At 38.3% G+C, this 15876-nt stretch overlaps 1 protein-coding gene across 1 annotated transcript in view; it reads left to right on the top strand.

Moving 5' to 3' along the window:
* The window catches only part of LOC139739896 (exocyst complex component 4-like), a 54124-nt gene that overhangs the window by 26979 nt on the left and 11269 nt on the right, over nucleotides 1–15876 (top strand). Inside the window, exons 5-12 of the mRNA XM_071650497.1 lie at nucleotides 5668–5833; nucleotides 6917–7124; nucleotides 8363–8508; nucleotides 9738–9808; nucleotides 11773–11911; nucleotides 12681–12740; nucleotides 13191–13282; nucleotides 15112–15247. Coding sequence (XP_071506598.1) covers nucleotides 5668–5833; nucleotides 6917–7124; nucleotides 8363–8508; nucleotides 9738–9808; nucleotides 11773–11911; nucleotides 12681–12740; nucleotides 13191–13282; nucleotides 15112–15247 — 1018 coding nt within the window. The remainder of the gene's footprint in view (nucleotides 1–5667; nucleotides 5834–6916; nucleotides 7125–8362; nucleotides 8509–9737; nucleotides 9809–11772; nucleotides 11912–12680; nucleotides 12741–13190; nucleotides 13283–15111; nucleotides 15248–15876) is intronic.

The following is a 15876-nucleotide window of genomic DNA, read 5'->3' as shown; positions in this document are numbered from 1 at the left end:
AAAGAAACGATCGATAATAAAGGGAATGACTTCTGATGTTCTCTTTGAATGTGCCTTTGACCTTAAAGTTAATTGAGGAAGACATTCTTGACAACTTAATTTACCTGCAATTAATGTACAGGTACTACACTGTATTTACCTAAGAGAAAAACGAATGTGCTCACTAATGCGTTAAGTTTCCTCTTTTAATGCTGCATGAGGCTGATAGCCAAATGAATTACATGTACATCTATTACACACGGTATATAAACATTAATATTAGCCAAGTAATCCATGAGAAAGATGAACTTGAAAAAGTGTTTACTTTTTTTTTTGCTGAGTGTACTATTATTTTGTGAATGGAGAGGTAAAATTTGCAATTTTGCGATTCCTAGGCTAATAAAGACATCTTTCATCAGAAGAATTGTTCTGAATTGATCCAGCCCCCCCCCCCCCCAAAAAAAAAAAGAAAGCCACTATCAATACTGATCTTAGTGCCAGGTAAAATGCGTCAAGTTTTTTAAGAGATGTGAATCTCTAGGTGAGTAAAATTCACTTTCAAAGTTGCCACCTTGCATAGAGTGCTTTGTGTTGTTTTGATCTATTCATTCCTTTCTTTGCATAGTTTAATGTTTACATTAGTTACGTTCAGATGACGAGCCCTAACCTTGAAGTTAGAAAACCTTGAGGTTAAGCTCTTGCCCCCTAACTTCGACGTGCGTCCACACGATGAATCTTAACCTCAAGGCTAAATTCCTGCCCCTTTGAGTGCATTGATTTTTGTGTCCACACAGTGCTTAACTACGAGTGGGGACCCCCAGCGGCTCATGGTTAGAGTGCTAACCATAAGATTTCTCGTGGCTCTTAACATCGAGCTAACCTCGAGGTTAGCTAACTACGAGTGCATCTTCACGGTCCCTAACTACAAGCTTAACCTCGAGGTTAAGGCTTGTCGTCTGAACGTAACTAATGTATAGCATTATCATTGTATCTGTTCTGTAGGGTTAAAAAAAAAAAGAAAGAAAGAAGAAGAAGAGAGAGAGAGAGAAAAAAGATGACTGGGATATAATTCTCCATCCTGCCCAGGCAGGTGCAGATAACGATGCAAGCATGCAACACTCGACATGTCTACATCTGTCTCTGATGGAACAGAAAAGAAATGAACGTTGACAGTTGCAAGATGTCAGGAATCCTTTTTGCGTGCTTTGATAGCGCTATATTGTCTTTTTTTTTTAGTAGCTTTACTGGAGCTAATAATAGTACAGTATATAACTCATAAAGAGTTCAGACAACTTTGGTATGGTAGGCGGCACTACTGTAAACTTTATTTTTGCAGGATAAAAAGGTTTTGAAAAGGTCATGAGGTGTAATTTGAGAGAGGCTCTATCTGTCTCATGATTGAGAATTGCACCTTTCGTCACCACTGCCATGACAGGTATTACCCGGTAGCTTTCGCAGCACATGCTATGATGAAAGGTAACTGGTCCACATTACAACAGCTAATTCATGCATACCACAGGACTAGCAAACATGAAAAAAATAATTACAAAAATATGACAGTCATACATCTACAATATACCTACCGTGATATCAAGGATATTAAAGTAATATTACCACGGTACTTGAGATAAGCAAAACGCTCATGTACTTTTTTACTTTAGTGCTAGTTTCGTATAATAAATGCGTGAAAATCTCCATGCTGCAAAAGTTTCCACTTCAGAAGTCCAAACAAGCTTTTAAAATCCCATTGAGACTGCTCGCATGCCTGACCTGGTTTCCAAAAGTAGTTGATTATCTCTTTTTGTGCTTTGAGTGTTGATTGGTACAGAAAACCCCATAGCATTGTGCACACTGTCCAAAGTCCCTGGCATAGGAAGGGTTAAATGTGTGTGCATAAACTCACTGTACGTAGCCACCTGTATTGAATTAACACACATGTATAAAACCAGCCTAGATTTTCTCAGTGAAAATAAGATTATGGTGTGGTGAAAATTTAGACTAAATCCCATGGCTTGTGGGTAGAGTGGCAGCTCCGAATGTTGACAAACTGTTTATAGCTTGAAGGTAGATGTTGTCATGCTCCTGTGATTAATTTTGGATTTAGAATTTGGCGGGATGCCATTTGGGCTAATTGCGTGATGCATGGCAGGAAAAAGCCAGTATTGCAGAGCCAAATGTGGAACCACAGTTATCACAAGAAACACTCAGGTATCAGATAATCTGTGATGTATGAAGGTTGAGTTCATGAAGCAATATGATGACCGCATCTATCAATTTTTGTCCCCGCCGAACGAGTTCGAGCAGGGGACTATGAAACGGGCTCCGTACGTGTGTGTGTCCGTGTGTCCGTCCGTCCGTCCGTGTGTCCGTGTGTCCGTCCGTGTGTGCGTCCGTGTGTGATCAAAATCTTCAATTTGCTACTTCTCTGTCATTTATGAGCCAATTTTGATTCTGTTTGCTTTATATGATAGCACTACATGGGAGCTTTGAAACTTTACACAGAATTTCAGTCGTGACCTTTGACCTTGACCTTTGACCTATATTGTACATTTTGCTACAAAATGCTACTCCTTCGCCATTTCTAACCCGATTTCGATTCCGTTTGCTTTATGTGATGGCACTAGGTGAGGGCTTCAAAACTTCTACACAGAATTTTGACCTTTGACTTCTTTGACCTTTGACCTTGATTTTTGACCTGTATTGTACATTTGGCTACAAAATGCTACTCCTTCGCCATTTCTAACCCGATTTTGATTCCGTTTTCTTTATGTGATGGCACTAGGTGAGGGCTTCAAAACTTCTACACAGAATTTTGACCTTTGACTTCTTTGACCTTTGACCTTGATTTTTTGACCTATATTGTACATTTTGCTACAAAATGCTACTCCTTCGCCATTTCTAACCCGATTTCGATTCCGTTTGCTTTATGTGATGGCACTAGGTGAGGGCTTCAACACTTCTACACAGAATTTTGACCTTTGACTTCTTTGACCTTTGACCTTGATTCTTTGACCTATATTGTACATTTTGTTACAAAATGCTACTTCCGGCGGGGACATATATTACGCACCGCGTAATTTCTACTTTTCCTTGTTGTGATGATAGCTGTATGCATGGCATTTACCGTGTTACCAGACTTCATTTAGCTCTGTGATTTACCTGTGTACCTGTAATTCTCCTGTCCTCAGTTTACCTCAACTTGATGCAGAGCATGCACAGTTATTTATGGATACGACTACACTCAGTGATTTCATGACTTTAGTTGTGCATTCATATTTATGGTCTGTTTAAGTTTGGTATTGTGATGAAGTCTAAAACTGATTCTTTTATTCAGTTACAATCTATGCCACAATTTTCTTTGAATACAAGTTGACTTTTGAGAAATACCAGTGCTACACATGTACATTGTAACCGGGTGCTGTTCGTTATTGCTAAGGTTCGCTATTCCGAAGGTTCGTTATTCCAAAGGGTCGTTAATCTGAAACACGCAAATTCCTTATACCTAGAGGATCGTTAATCGGAAAATGAAAAAAGGGTTCGTTAATCCAAAAATTTGTGGCATTATTCCGAAGGTTAGTTACTCCGAAGATTGGTTAATCCGAAAATGAAATTCGGAACAATGAACCTTCAGAATAACAAATCTTAGGAATAAAGAGCCTTCGGAATAACGAACCTTCGGAATAATGAGCTGTAACCATTGTAACCAGCCATTTACCAGCAACCAGCTGTGCTAAAAATTAACAGCATTGTAACCCTTTGCATCTGTGGTTGAAAACTTCACTTAGAGTACTCGTTGGACTGTACTTGTACTGGTAAATCAACTAAATATTCCTTGAAAGTGCAGTGTAATTTGGTGAGATGTAGGATATGGGCAAAGTTATAGAAAAGTACCTGCTAAGGCTTTTAAAGAAAAGTACCTGTCTAATAAAAATTTGAACAATATCGGTGACTTGTAACTGTAACACACAAACTCATCGTGATGTACATGTGATTTCTATCGCTTCGTACAATTTGTGGCTGTAATTTGTTATTTGTGGGAAGACTGCTGAAAAGAAATGTGTGAATTACTGTCAGTTTTATTACCATGTTTCAAACTGTCTTTGCCTATTCAGCTGCTATGAGCTGACACCAATGCCAGTTGTACTTCCAAGTATCAAACACCAAATACCAATGTCAGTCATTCACCCCAGTATCAAACACCTAACACTTAATGTCAAACATCCACCCCAATGTCAAAACATCACACACCAATGTCAGACATTATCCAACAGAAATGTCAAGCATCCACCCGAATGTCAAACATTTAACACCAGTGTCAACATCTGACACAAGTGTCAAGGGTTTGTCCTGAAGTTCATATGCCAGCCAAGCAAGTAAATCAGGTTTTACTTGCAGAGCTCTGTAGTGTCTGGCCATTCTCTTCCTGGTTGAATAACGTCAAGACAGCATGAAGGAAGTAGGCCAGATGTGAGAGGGTGCACAAGTGTTGAACACGAGCCAAAAAGTCTCTTCTCTTTTTCTTTTTTAATAAAAAAGATATTAGAGAAACTCTGAGAATTTGATGCTGAGCATGGAAGAGGAAGCTCAAAGGCCAAAGGACATGTTTGTCAAAAGTGATTAGATCACCTGACTCACAAAGGAAGTCACATGGCTGGCGAGTTATGGTCGCCATGGAGACACAGAAAAATAGCCTTCTCACCCATTCATGCATCATATGGTGGTATTGTGTCTACTCCTGAATCACATTTTTTGAATATCTATGGTGACAATTTTGAGTCTCACTTGGCTTGACTTCATGAATGGATGGTATTGAATCGGCATCCCAAAGTTTGAAGATATTTTGAATGCGTTGCAAATTGACCAAAGTTCCCTGCTAAGATCTGAACCGATGACCCTGTCAAGATGTGGAAACCTTGTGAACACTGTTCCACAGGACTACGGTGCCATTAGTGCTGTGTATTTTGCTGACCAGCTACCAGCCATGGGAGTTACTGCTCCCACAATCACTGCCTCCCAGGAGGCTGCCCTTCCTGTCATTAGAGGGCTGAAACCTCCTGTGGGTTCCATGGTGCTCTAAATTTTACGGGAGAATTTTTAGTGTGCACATCACTGTTTTTATTGTAAATATGCTATGATATATTGACTGCCCCATAAAATAATCTACTGTCACAGCACATCCCATCCCAGTCTAATTCAGAAAGAGCTGCATCAGGGATTATTTCGTCAAGGTTCAAGGTTGATTTAAAGAAAGCCCTTCCCCTCTCTCAGAGGTCCTCAGGTAGGAGGCAAATTGTTCAGAAGACAAGATCCTATATGTTTCAGGATGCCGCAAAAAAAAAGGTCTTTTTTACATTTTGGAAGTAGATGAAGTAATATAAATATAAAGAGATGATGGTATGAATAGATTCGCTATATGTTATAATTTATACATGCCTATACTCATTTCAACCTTTGTTTAAATGTAATCAGGTTAGTAAGGAAAATGTGGTTCTCAGGTATACTTTATGGAACAGTGTGTGCAGTACCAAGTTTCTTGTATCAACATCTTTGATGTTGGCAGATAACATTAATCTAAAAAGTATATATTTTTTGTTTGTTTCTTTTTTTTTACTGTATAGATGTCGCAGCAGATTTATTAACTTTTCTTTTCACTGAATTTTATTTATTTCATGTTGTTCAAATGTACAGAGAGGATGTGAAGAGTGTGTCTACCAGACTGTCCACATTTCTTGCCAACAAGCACTACCTCCACGCCACAGAGCTCTTGACCAAGACCATGGGTCAACTGGACGGTGACCTGAAGGGCGTGGAAGCCCTCACTGAGACCAGGATCGAGATGTTTGCCAAGAAGGATGTGAGTTTGAAACCCAACGTCCGGCAGCAGTGCCCATTTCTATCTACATCTGTACATTTACACAAGGGAGTTGGGTCTAGGGCAATTACCCCCTGGGCATTTACCCCTGACCCTTTCCTCGGCCCTAATCCTAATCCTAATCTTGAACCTAATCCTAACCCTAACCCAAACTCCTAACTCTAAACCTAACCCTAACCCTAATCTTTACTCTAACCTCACCACTAACCAGTATTTACCCGGGGGTAATTGCCCTGATACAACCGGAGTTATAGATATTTGCACCGCAATGCAAAAATCAGTTCTATTTGCCATTCTTCACACACCCCCCCCCCCCCCCCCAAGAAAAAAAGATCATTTGGCTGCAAATGAAGTGCTTTGATTTTTTAGACAATATATGCCTAAGCAATGACCAGAGCTTGACTCTGGGTGCGCAAGTATGTGGACCTAGCATGGCAACTTGTATTATTGGATTTAAAGCGAAGAATTGATCAAATGGTTTCTTCGCATGCCATCTACACATGCTGCACAGGGCAAATTATAGTGAGATTGAGAAAAAAAAATGGAGTGATTTTTGCATTTTGATGTGTATTGCAGAAATATCAATCTTTTTTGGGTGTCAGCACTCACGAATGAATGATTTTCACATCTTTTTGCAAAAATTGACTTTTAGAAACCATTGATTTTGGATGTATGTGAACTGGAGTTGTGAAGCATCATGGTCCAGTGGGATCAGGAAAAGGGGGTTGACCAGGAGTCCATTTCTTTTTTTCAGATGTCTACATTTCTGTAAGTTGTAGTGATTCAAGTTGCCATGGCAGGGACTCAAATACTAGACTCAGAAGATTGGTTGTTGTCTGGCTGTTGCCATGACAACTACAATGATTGTTTTGCCATGGTTGTAAAGTACTTTGAAATGAAAAGATTTCGTAGGCCATACTAAATTTCATGCTAACTTAAGACATGAACTGCCACTTGTAATCAGAAGGCTGTCACAATTGTGTGCCTGAGTTATCTGACCATGATGTGGTTAAGAATGGAAAATATAATTTTCATATCTATCTCTTATTTGACGTATTCCCATAGCAACTCAGTGCTACCTTGCTGAAGGAGCTAAGAGAGCATCTCTACGAGAAGTCGGCCAACACATTCCAGAACAACTTCAGCCGCGGAGGCTCGCTGCGAGGCTCTGGCGGCCTCACGGGATCAGATCTCTCGCCCAAACTGTCGAGAAAACAGGTCCTGTCAGAGCTGGCTGGTTCGGCTAGGAAGGCCTCCACCAAAACACCTCGAAGTGAGTCAGCAGGCGCAGTGCTTTTCCTATTTTCGCATCATTTTCGTTTATAAAATGGGTTCAAAAATGTTTTTGATCAGAAGCACTGAAATGAGTCACATGTGTGCTCATTATTTTCTTACTGATACGCACGTGCAATGAAAAAGCATTACATCATGGGGTGTAATCCTGTGGCAGATCACAGATTAGTCGGTGCATCATGTAGCCACTAGATATGCTAGTGGTGTTAGCTATCTGTGTAACTAGCTAGCTGTACATATACATGCGAGCACAAGTACGTACGTGCAGGCAGCACAAACAATCACTTTTACATGGCCAATCGAATAGCGGCCTAACTGTATTGAAATATGAAGTTTTGTTAGCTGATATCATACTTAACATAGTTCATAGATCCATTTTATAAACCAATAATGCACAGGTTTAAGTTTATGACAGTAGTGAAAATGCAGCACACTCTCACCTGTGCACTATTCGTATTCTAGTGCATCATGGGGTCCCAACTGTTAACCCTTTATGTGTTTTGAGTGCTGATCGGCACCGAAAATTCCATAGGGCTGTACACACTGTCCAAAGCACCTGTCACAGAAAGGGTTAAACTCACACCCTTCGTCCTCTGCTGTTGTGTTTTTAGATCTCTTTCATGCAAGAGACTAGACATTGTCATGATAATCAATTTACAACAGAATAACAGAGGCACTAGTAGTAGTTAGTAGTCGTGGTAGTAGTGCCAGTAGAAGTAATGGGAAAAGAAGATAATTAAAATGAATATTTTGATAGTGGAATGTTTGTAATTATGATAGAAATAACAGCAGCGTTGATAATGATACTCCATTTATTACAATTGTAAGTATTAAAATCAGTGTGGTCACAACTAACAATCTTGTTGCCATGGTTGTAGTCATCATAGCGACCATTCTTTATTTTTTTTATCAGTATCAAGCCAATAACTGCCATTATTGCTTGGTGTGATTTTTAATAGTGGATTCAGAAAAAGCATCAAGGTTCAAAATTGATTTGATACGGTGACACATAACGTCAGAGACTGCGGGTAGGCATATTTATCAAATCTGGACATGTCATATGCTCTGAAAATGATTTCAGGAGAGAGTCATAGTTTTAATAGCACTGTGCAACAACATGTGCTTTCTGTTCTGTATCAATACACTTTTTCAATACAAACACCCTTATGTAGTGCTATTTAATTGCTATTTATCTAATCATTATTTTATTTATGGCAGAAGCGGTACTGAGTGACAGCTCAGAAGATGAGAACAGACCGTTGGTGGAGGACCTGACGGTAGACCCAGAGGCCAACGTAGACCACTACATAGCCATCCTCATTGAATCTCTATCACTCCTTAAGAGGATACCAGAGGCTGTTGAGGTATAGTTCATCCATGAGCAGAATGGTTGATAGTAAACGAGTATTGTCATTACAACTGATTGACTAAATGCCCTACTTTGACGTAAATAAGCTCTGATTACTCAGTGTTTTAGTAGTAGCCTTGAGAAAAAGTCTTGAGCATACATATTCAGACTAGATTCGAACCAATAATCTCCTCATCACCAAACAGGCATTGTATCTGCTGGACCACCGAGCTTCCACCCAACAGCTAATGCTGGTTTTAATCATTATAGCATGCAGCAGGTACTGTGTATTTATTCAAATCAAAGATCTTAATTTGAATGTTTGAATGCATATGCAGTAATTGCTGTATGTTGTAAGGATTAGAGTATGATCATAATGAGACTGTAATATTTTCCTGTACAGAGCATTGTACGGTGACACAATATTTCCTCTTGCGACCGTTGCTCTGGTCTTATTTTCTCCAAGGACATAGGGTTAGGGTTAGGAAAGTGATAGGGTTTTAGATTTAGTTTGATGTGAGGATTAGGATTAGGGTTTGGGTTATGCTTGTGGGTAGAAATCATGTTTGGCTTGGCGTGCAGATATTTCATGGGCGCAGTTGCCGCAAGAGCAACTGTCATAGAACCCATTGTGCAGATGCACCTCGATGCACTGTGTGAATTTCATTGCATACATTAAAGTAGCATACCATGAAACTTATTAGCCTAAACACATTGATATCTTGGTTAAATGTCTGACACCATCCTCTACAAGATTTCCTAACATGAAATAGTGATATTCCTTCCTTGTGTGAAAAAGGGAAACCAGTTGAAGTTCCTCATTGAGAATTGTTGAGCTGTTCTAAGTTTCACCGACAGAAGATCCCCTCTGACTTGTTTATGTTCAGTAGTGTTCTCATCATAGATTGATAATATTCAGGATAGATGATCAGCGTTCAGTTTCTTCATAAATCATAAAACATTGAAGTGTGTTCCTTCTGACTGAAAATTTTTCTTTTTTGTCAGATTTTTTTAAGTTAACTGTAAAATATTGTAATTTGATTGTTATGACCTGTAGTCAATAAGGCAATATGTTAAGTTTTTACCCTTTTTCCTGTATTTTTCATCTTTGATTGTTTCATGACTTTGAAAAGGCCTTGCCAAACTGTACTGTACTCTAGTCTAGCCCATGATGCATTGATCATAATTACTCCAATGTAATTACAGTTAATGCCTTTCTTTTTATTTTCTTTCTTACTAATTCAGGCACTAAAGAGCGATGCTCAACCACAGCTGGCCAAAATCGTCCACAGATCGACAACAGAAGTCGCAGACAAGTAAGCTAACGATGATGTCATGAGTAAAGTACGAGATTCACAAAGAGAAAGATAGAAAGAAAGAGAAGAGAGAGAGAGAGAGAAAGAGTGAGAGAAGTCGCAGCTTGAGTCCCATCAAAAATCATCCCCAAATATGGGCCTTGCTTGCCCACTCCATTCGCATTAAGGCCTGGTTCTTTCCCCCTCCCCCATTGTCCACTCGACTATTTTCTCATTGTCTGTGACCCTCTTCCTGTGGGCCTGGGAGAATTGGTTCCTACGTAGATGGCCTCCTAGTTCTCATGATTAAAAGGTTGATGCCCTCGCTTAACCTTCTAGTCCAACAATCCAACTTCCAAGTCCAACAGTCAAGTATTAACCTCTTTCATCAGAATCTCACTTTTATTCCTCCTTTCTAGGAGGCTGTCTTTAAAGTCTAGTTAGAGCTGTCTTCTCGTTTGACAACGAAAAATATCTGAAAAGTACAGTCACACCTGCTTTTGTGGCCACTTGTCTATAGCAGCCACCTGCCATATGTGAATCCCAATGAGAGAAAAGCCACATTAAAGACCCTGTGCATAGCAGCCACCTGTACAACATGTCCAGTGGCCACCAATTTAATCACAGACCCATACCTCAGCTGTGCTGATAATTTACTGCATTTGTCTTTATGTCTGAGGTGTCCTCCTGCCTACAGATCCTAAAACTCGTTCAGTTTCATGTAGAGATCGTCATATCTTTAAAGGGTGTGTACAGTTCTGGTCGAGGTGAAGATTTAGCTTTTAACGTTGTGTGAGATATTCACAAACCACTCTATGAGATGTCAAAGAGCTTGCAGTTCAAAGGGGTATCAAAAGTTTATTCGATGAAAATCGGTTTTGAAATGGCTGAGATATCCAAAAACAAGGTGAAACAAGGAGATACTAATAAAGTTGGGGCATGTCGCCTTTTATTATTAGCACTTTTTTTGATATCTCAGCCATTTGAAAACCAATTTTCATCAAATAAACGTTGAATTCTTCTTAAAATTACATGCTCTTTCATATTTCATAAGAGGCTTTTCATTATCTCACTTAAGAATGTTCAAAACATGAATCCCTACCTCAACCAGTACTGTACAGTCCCTTTAAGCCATGCAGATGGTTTTACATGTTTCTTAATTGACTACATGCTCTTTATGAAGCTCTATATGACTTGGAACACTACAGGCACATTATAAAGACATACATTACAGTAATCTTCAGCATGGTATGATGGCCAGTGAAAATATTCAAGGTCCACAATTTATAGTTTGTCCTTAGATGATACATTCTTGACTGTGAAATTAATTCTGGACCTATTTTGAAAAGCAAAATTAGGTGGTGTACCTGTACTACATATTATATTATGTGTCCAATAGCGTGTTTAAAGACATATGATGAATTGACAAAATGCTTATGACATTTTGAAGCAATTGAAAGGTTGATAAGATAGTGGATATTTCATGATATGTTTGAGGATTATAATTGTAGATTCTGATTCATAGGCAGCAGGAGGGTAGCTGAAAGTTTTTATCAAAACTGTGCAAACAATATGTCCTGTTAACATCTCTGTGTATTAAAGGCATTATTTACAATTTGCAGATAAAACAAAAACCCAGCTTTAGTCCTTCAAAATATTTCTAAAATGTGAGTTAGAGAAAGAAGCAACTAAATGTGAAAATGTTAATCATTATAATCAATGTTAAGTATTTCTAAATGTACAAAATGTGAACAATAGTTATAATAAAATTGTTTTCAGAATAAACCATTTACAGTTACAGGTTATTAAGAAAACTAGTGATATCTCCATATACTTTATGCTGTATTGCAAAATTTTTATATAGTATGATTTTTTTGTGTTTGATACAACCGACCTACACATTTATGCATCAAACGTAAGTATTTTTAAAAATCACTGCTCCCAATCATTAACAATACCTTGAATGTTCCTTGTTTTTCTTCCAGTGCCAAGCAGCGAGGGGAGAACATCATGCAACAGAACCAACCCAAGCTCCTTGAGGAACTCCTTGAGCTCCTGTTTGAGCGCTTCCAGTGTGTGGCAGCTGCTCACATGTGTGTCCTGGGAGCGCTTCAGAGGATCACAGTAAGACAGCCATTCTTAGAGACTCCATCAGTCCCGCTTTTTGGTGGGAGATCTCCCACTTTGAGGCCATTTTCTCAAAAAATCCCACTCTCCTGCTTTAATTTGAAATTCTCCCATCCTAACTGTGTGTCTTACACTTAAAATTTAGCTCTTTTCTAGCCCAGCCTTGTCATGTATGTTCAAAAATAAGGCCAAGATAGCACCGGAGAACATCTTTAAGCTTAGACGTACCAGGGCCCTAACTGCAAGGGGCGTCATGCTTTGCGCTTGTGATCTGTAATATCACAAGGTTTGGAAAATATTGTGTGCATGTTCATGCGATAGGAGCTTCTAGATCGCCAAGGGGTCCAAGTGGGAGAATCTGTCGTCTAAGAGATGCTTGGGGTTGGAGTCTTTTCTGAGAATGTGAAGTATACAGTAGAGCATACATGTGCAACCAATGATATCACATTTATTCAACAAACACAGAAGAATGTGTACGCATAATGTTAATTCATTATTGTAAATTAGCCAGAGAAAAAAAAACAGTGTATTACTGGGTCAACAGATATTCAGTGATACACACGATTGTTTAGTTGTTGTTTATAAATTGTTTATCTCTATGGTGCTCGTAATCTTCAGGATTTGTATCTTCTGATAGAGCAGTGTGTAGATGGGTCGACCTCAAATTTGAAAACATCATTTTGCTGATGCAGGCAGTATTGACAATGATATTGCTGATGTAGATGATGTTGAGGATGATTTCTGTCATGTGTATTTTCAACCACAGGCCTCTTCAGATGTGCAGCTATACACTATGGGTGATATATGGTCCAAGATACAGACACAGGTGAATGAATAGTGTGATGACCTCATACAGTACTTCCTTGATTAATCCTTTCAGACCCACTTCTAAAAAAATGTCATTAACATTGTATACTGCACAGAAACCATTGGTAGGGATTGGGCTAGACGTATGAGTGAGTTATTATCTTTGTGGATATTGCCAGATACAAAATCAGTTGTAATGAAAGCATCTCGACGGAGGAATTTCATGAATTTGAACAAAATCTGTTATGAATTATTATTGCACTTTCTAAAATTGTGAATCCGCCATTTCTTATGTGTGAATAAGAGTTACTTTGTTGTCATATTATATCTTATATCCTCTGGACTTTTTTTGTAATTTGTTTCTTTAACTGATTTTTCAAAGCAGTTTTTGACACTGTTTTGAGTGTTAATTGTCAGAAGCTAGTAATGCAAACTTTGGGACTCTGTTTTTTTCAATTTCCCTTTCTAGCTTCAAATGATTCTAGGCAGCTACCTTGATGTGCGGAATGTGACAGCAACAGCTCAGCAGACAGCCTCTGCCTTCACTGAAGTCAGTATAAGGTAAAGTATGTTTTTCTCTACTTCTGATGACACTGTGTTATAAATCAGTGATCAGCCCATCCTTCCACAGATACAGTGTATGTAGCTTTCCTCCGACAGACTGTTTACCACTGCACAATTTTCATCAAGGCTGGTTAATTTTGATCACTTGTTTAATGGAGCTTTACATGAAAACGAGTAGCATTGGGCAAAAACTTGATAAACATCGCAGAATTTTCATGTACCAGTAGTTTTACAGGAAAAGTCTGTACAGACAGGGTTACAGTCATTTTATAACCTAATGGCCTGTGTATATCTGGCATTTCCAGTTTTATTCCAAAGGCTTCTGATCTGATCGACTTATTCTAGCACTGACCACTGGAAAGAGTGAATCCTCTCAGCAAGTGTGAAAAGCTATAGAAAGAATGGTTTAGTTTGTTACCTTGTTTACTGTAGCTTGCAAGTTTTGTTGAAAGCCATTGACAGTGGGTGAAATGCACACACACACACACACACACTCAAATAAAACAGGAAGTAAAAAACAAAAGCAACAGCAGCAGGAACAACCAAACAAAAACAACAAGCATTAATGTAGCAGCAAGGAACATACCAATGACAGGTGCTACGTGTTCATTTCTAATCCTCCATTGTTTTCAAACCTTAAGTATGTGAAAGCAGGTGATGTGACAAAGTATGTGACATATCCCACAAACAACACTGACTGAGTGAACATTTCAGGCTGATCAAGCTAGCTATGTTTACATGGTTATGCTATCAATAGCCTCATTCACACATACAAAATAGCAGGATGATGATCGCGCTCCAAATTTCGAGATTTATTGCAAGCGTTAACACGCTCGGATATATCGCGATCCCACTCCAAATCATGAGATTTTTTTGCAAGCGTTCACAGGGACAAAAATAGCTCTTTGGTTGTCAATACATTAATTTATTGTTCATGCGCTTCACAGTGGTGTGGTGCACAAGCTGTTGTGATTTGTGCTTTGAATGATGGGATATAAAATCTTGAGCTTATAATCTCGAGTGTTCACACCGTCACCTTGGGGCAAATTGGCGCACTAATACAGAAATAAGTGCAAGATTTATTGGGATTAGCATTGCGATGCCGATTGCGCTAATTTGTGGGATTTTTATGTCCACACGTGCAAAAATCTCCATATTGTGATTGCAATGGAAATCTCGAGATTTGTAACCTGAGCAAGTATTAGCTCCTACATGTCACTGTGAGTTACAATCATGCTGTGCTTATAATTAATTGTCTTGTTGGCTAACAACAAATGACACTTGGATCACAAAATCTGCAAGTGCAGTGCTCCTTGTGAACTGAACTATTTACCCAAAAAAAAAATTTTTTGTTTCAATTTGTTTTGATTTCATTGTCCTGCACTCATATTAGAGAACACATGCAAAAAAAGATAATATGTCAGCATGTGCTTTGATTTACTAGAAATTTGCCAAACACTTGTAGTAGAAATAAAAAAAAATCAGGCGAGACTTAGTCGACATATATATTGTGCAGCTGCATCTAGGGAGTTTGTAATATATTCTGATTTTAATACAGATCTTATTATCAGGTGGTGTGAGTAACTTGCAGTTTTTAACATATTTTGTAGCTTTTGTAAATATTTTGTTATAACCTGAACTGGAATCAATGTGCATTTGCTACCCAGTAGTTATTGCTAAGGACAAGGTTGTAAAATCTTTCTTTTGCTGTCATGGAAAATCTTTTGTTCTCACGTTGTGAATAACATTTGCATACATTACCAAACACCTTCATTGTACTTTCATTAAGTCATAGACTCTGTTGTTTTTATTGGTTCTCTCTTCAGTGACTTGAATACATACTTCAGCAGACGTAAGCAAGTTCGGCAACGTAAGGTTCCCCTCTTCAAGTTTGACATGTCGTCACACGCCATCAGCATGACAAACTACATGCGAGAACAGAAGCAGGAATTCTACGGATCGGTAAGTCTTCCTCAAATTGGTAATGCCCATGCTCTCATGAAGAAATATTTTGTCAATACTTGCCATATCTGGAGTACCGATAATAAAGTGTGTATTTTGCCACTGAGGCTTGACTGGATGTTTTATTAACATGGACAGTCTAGCAGACCTTCGTGAAATTGATACCAAAGCAGCTTTTTAATTTCTTATTATCGGAATTGAAACTGGTTGATTCAAACTAATCTAGGCATTCATACCTATAAAAGAGGCCAGTTTAGCAATTTTTTTTTTCTTCAGTCAAAACTCAGCCTGATTGTATTGATGTGTTTCATTTTCATTTCATTTCATTTCGATCATTTATTGTCCACATCATGGATATTTGTTGTTGTTTTTTTCACATGCTTTTTAACAAAAAGATATAAAATACAATTTCATAAACAACAATTAAATAACGTGTAAGTCATTAAAAAAGATCTTTTTGCCAACATTTTAAACATGAAAATAAATATCTTATAATGTTTCTTATATCAACATCAATTTTCAAACATTCAACGTATTAATATATCTTTATATAATTAATATTAACTGTGAATACAACATAACTAATATGAGTAGTTTATTTCCGCGTCTTGGGGGTACAGTATACAAAT

This window comes from Diadema antillarum, unplaced genomic scaffold (genome assembly GCF_040938485.1).
Source record: "Diadema antillarum isolate AM-2024a unplaced genomic scaffold, OU_Dant_1.0 seq00000821_RagTag, whole genome shotgun sequence".
In the NCBI taxonomy this organism is placed as follows: Eukaryota; Metazoa; Echinodermata; class Echinoidea; order Diadematoida; family Diadematidae; genus Diadema; species Diadema antillarum.
Note: the sequence above shows the minus strand (reverse complement) of the source record. Positions and strands in the feature narration are given on the sequence as shown.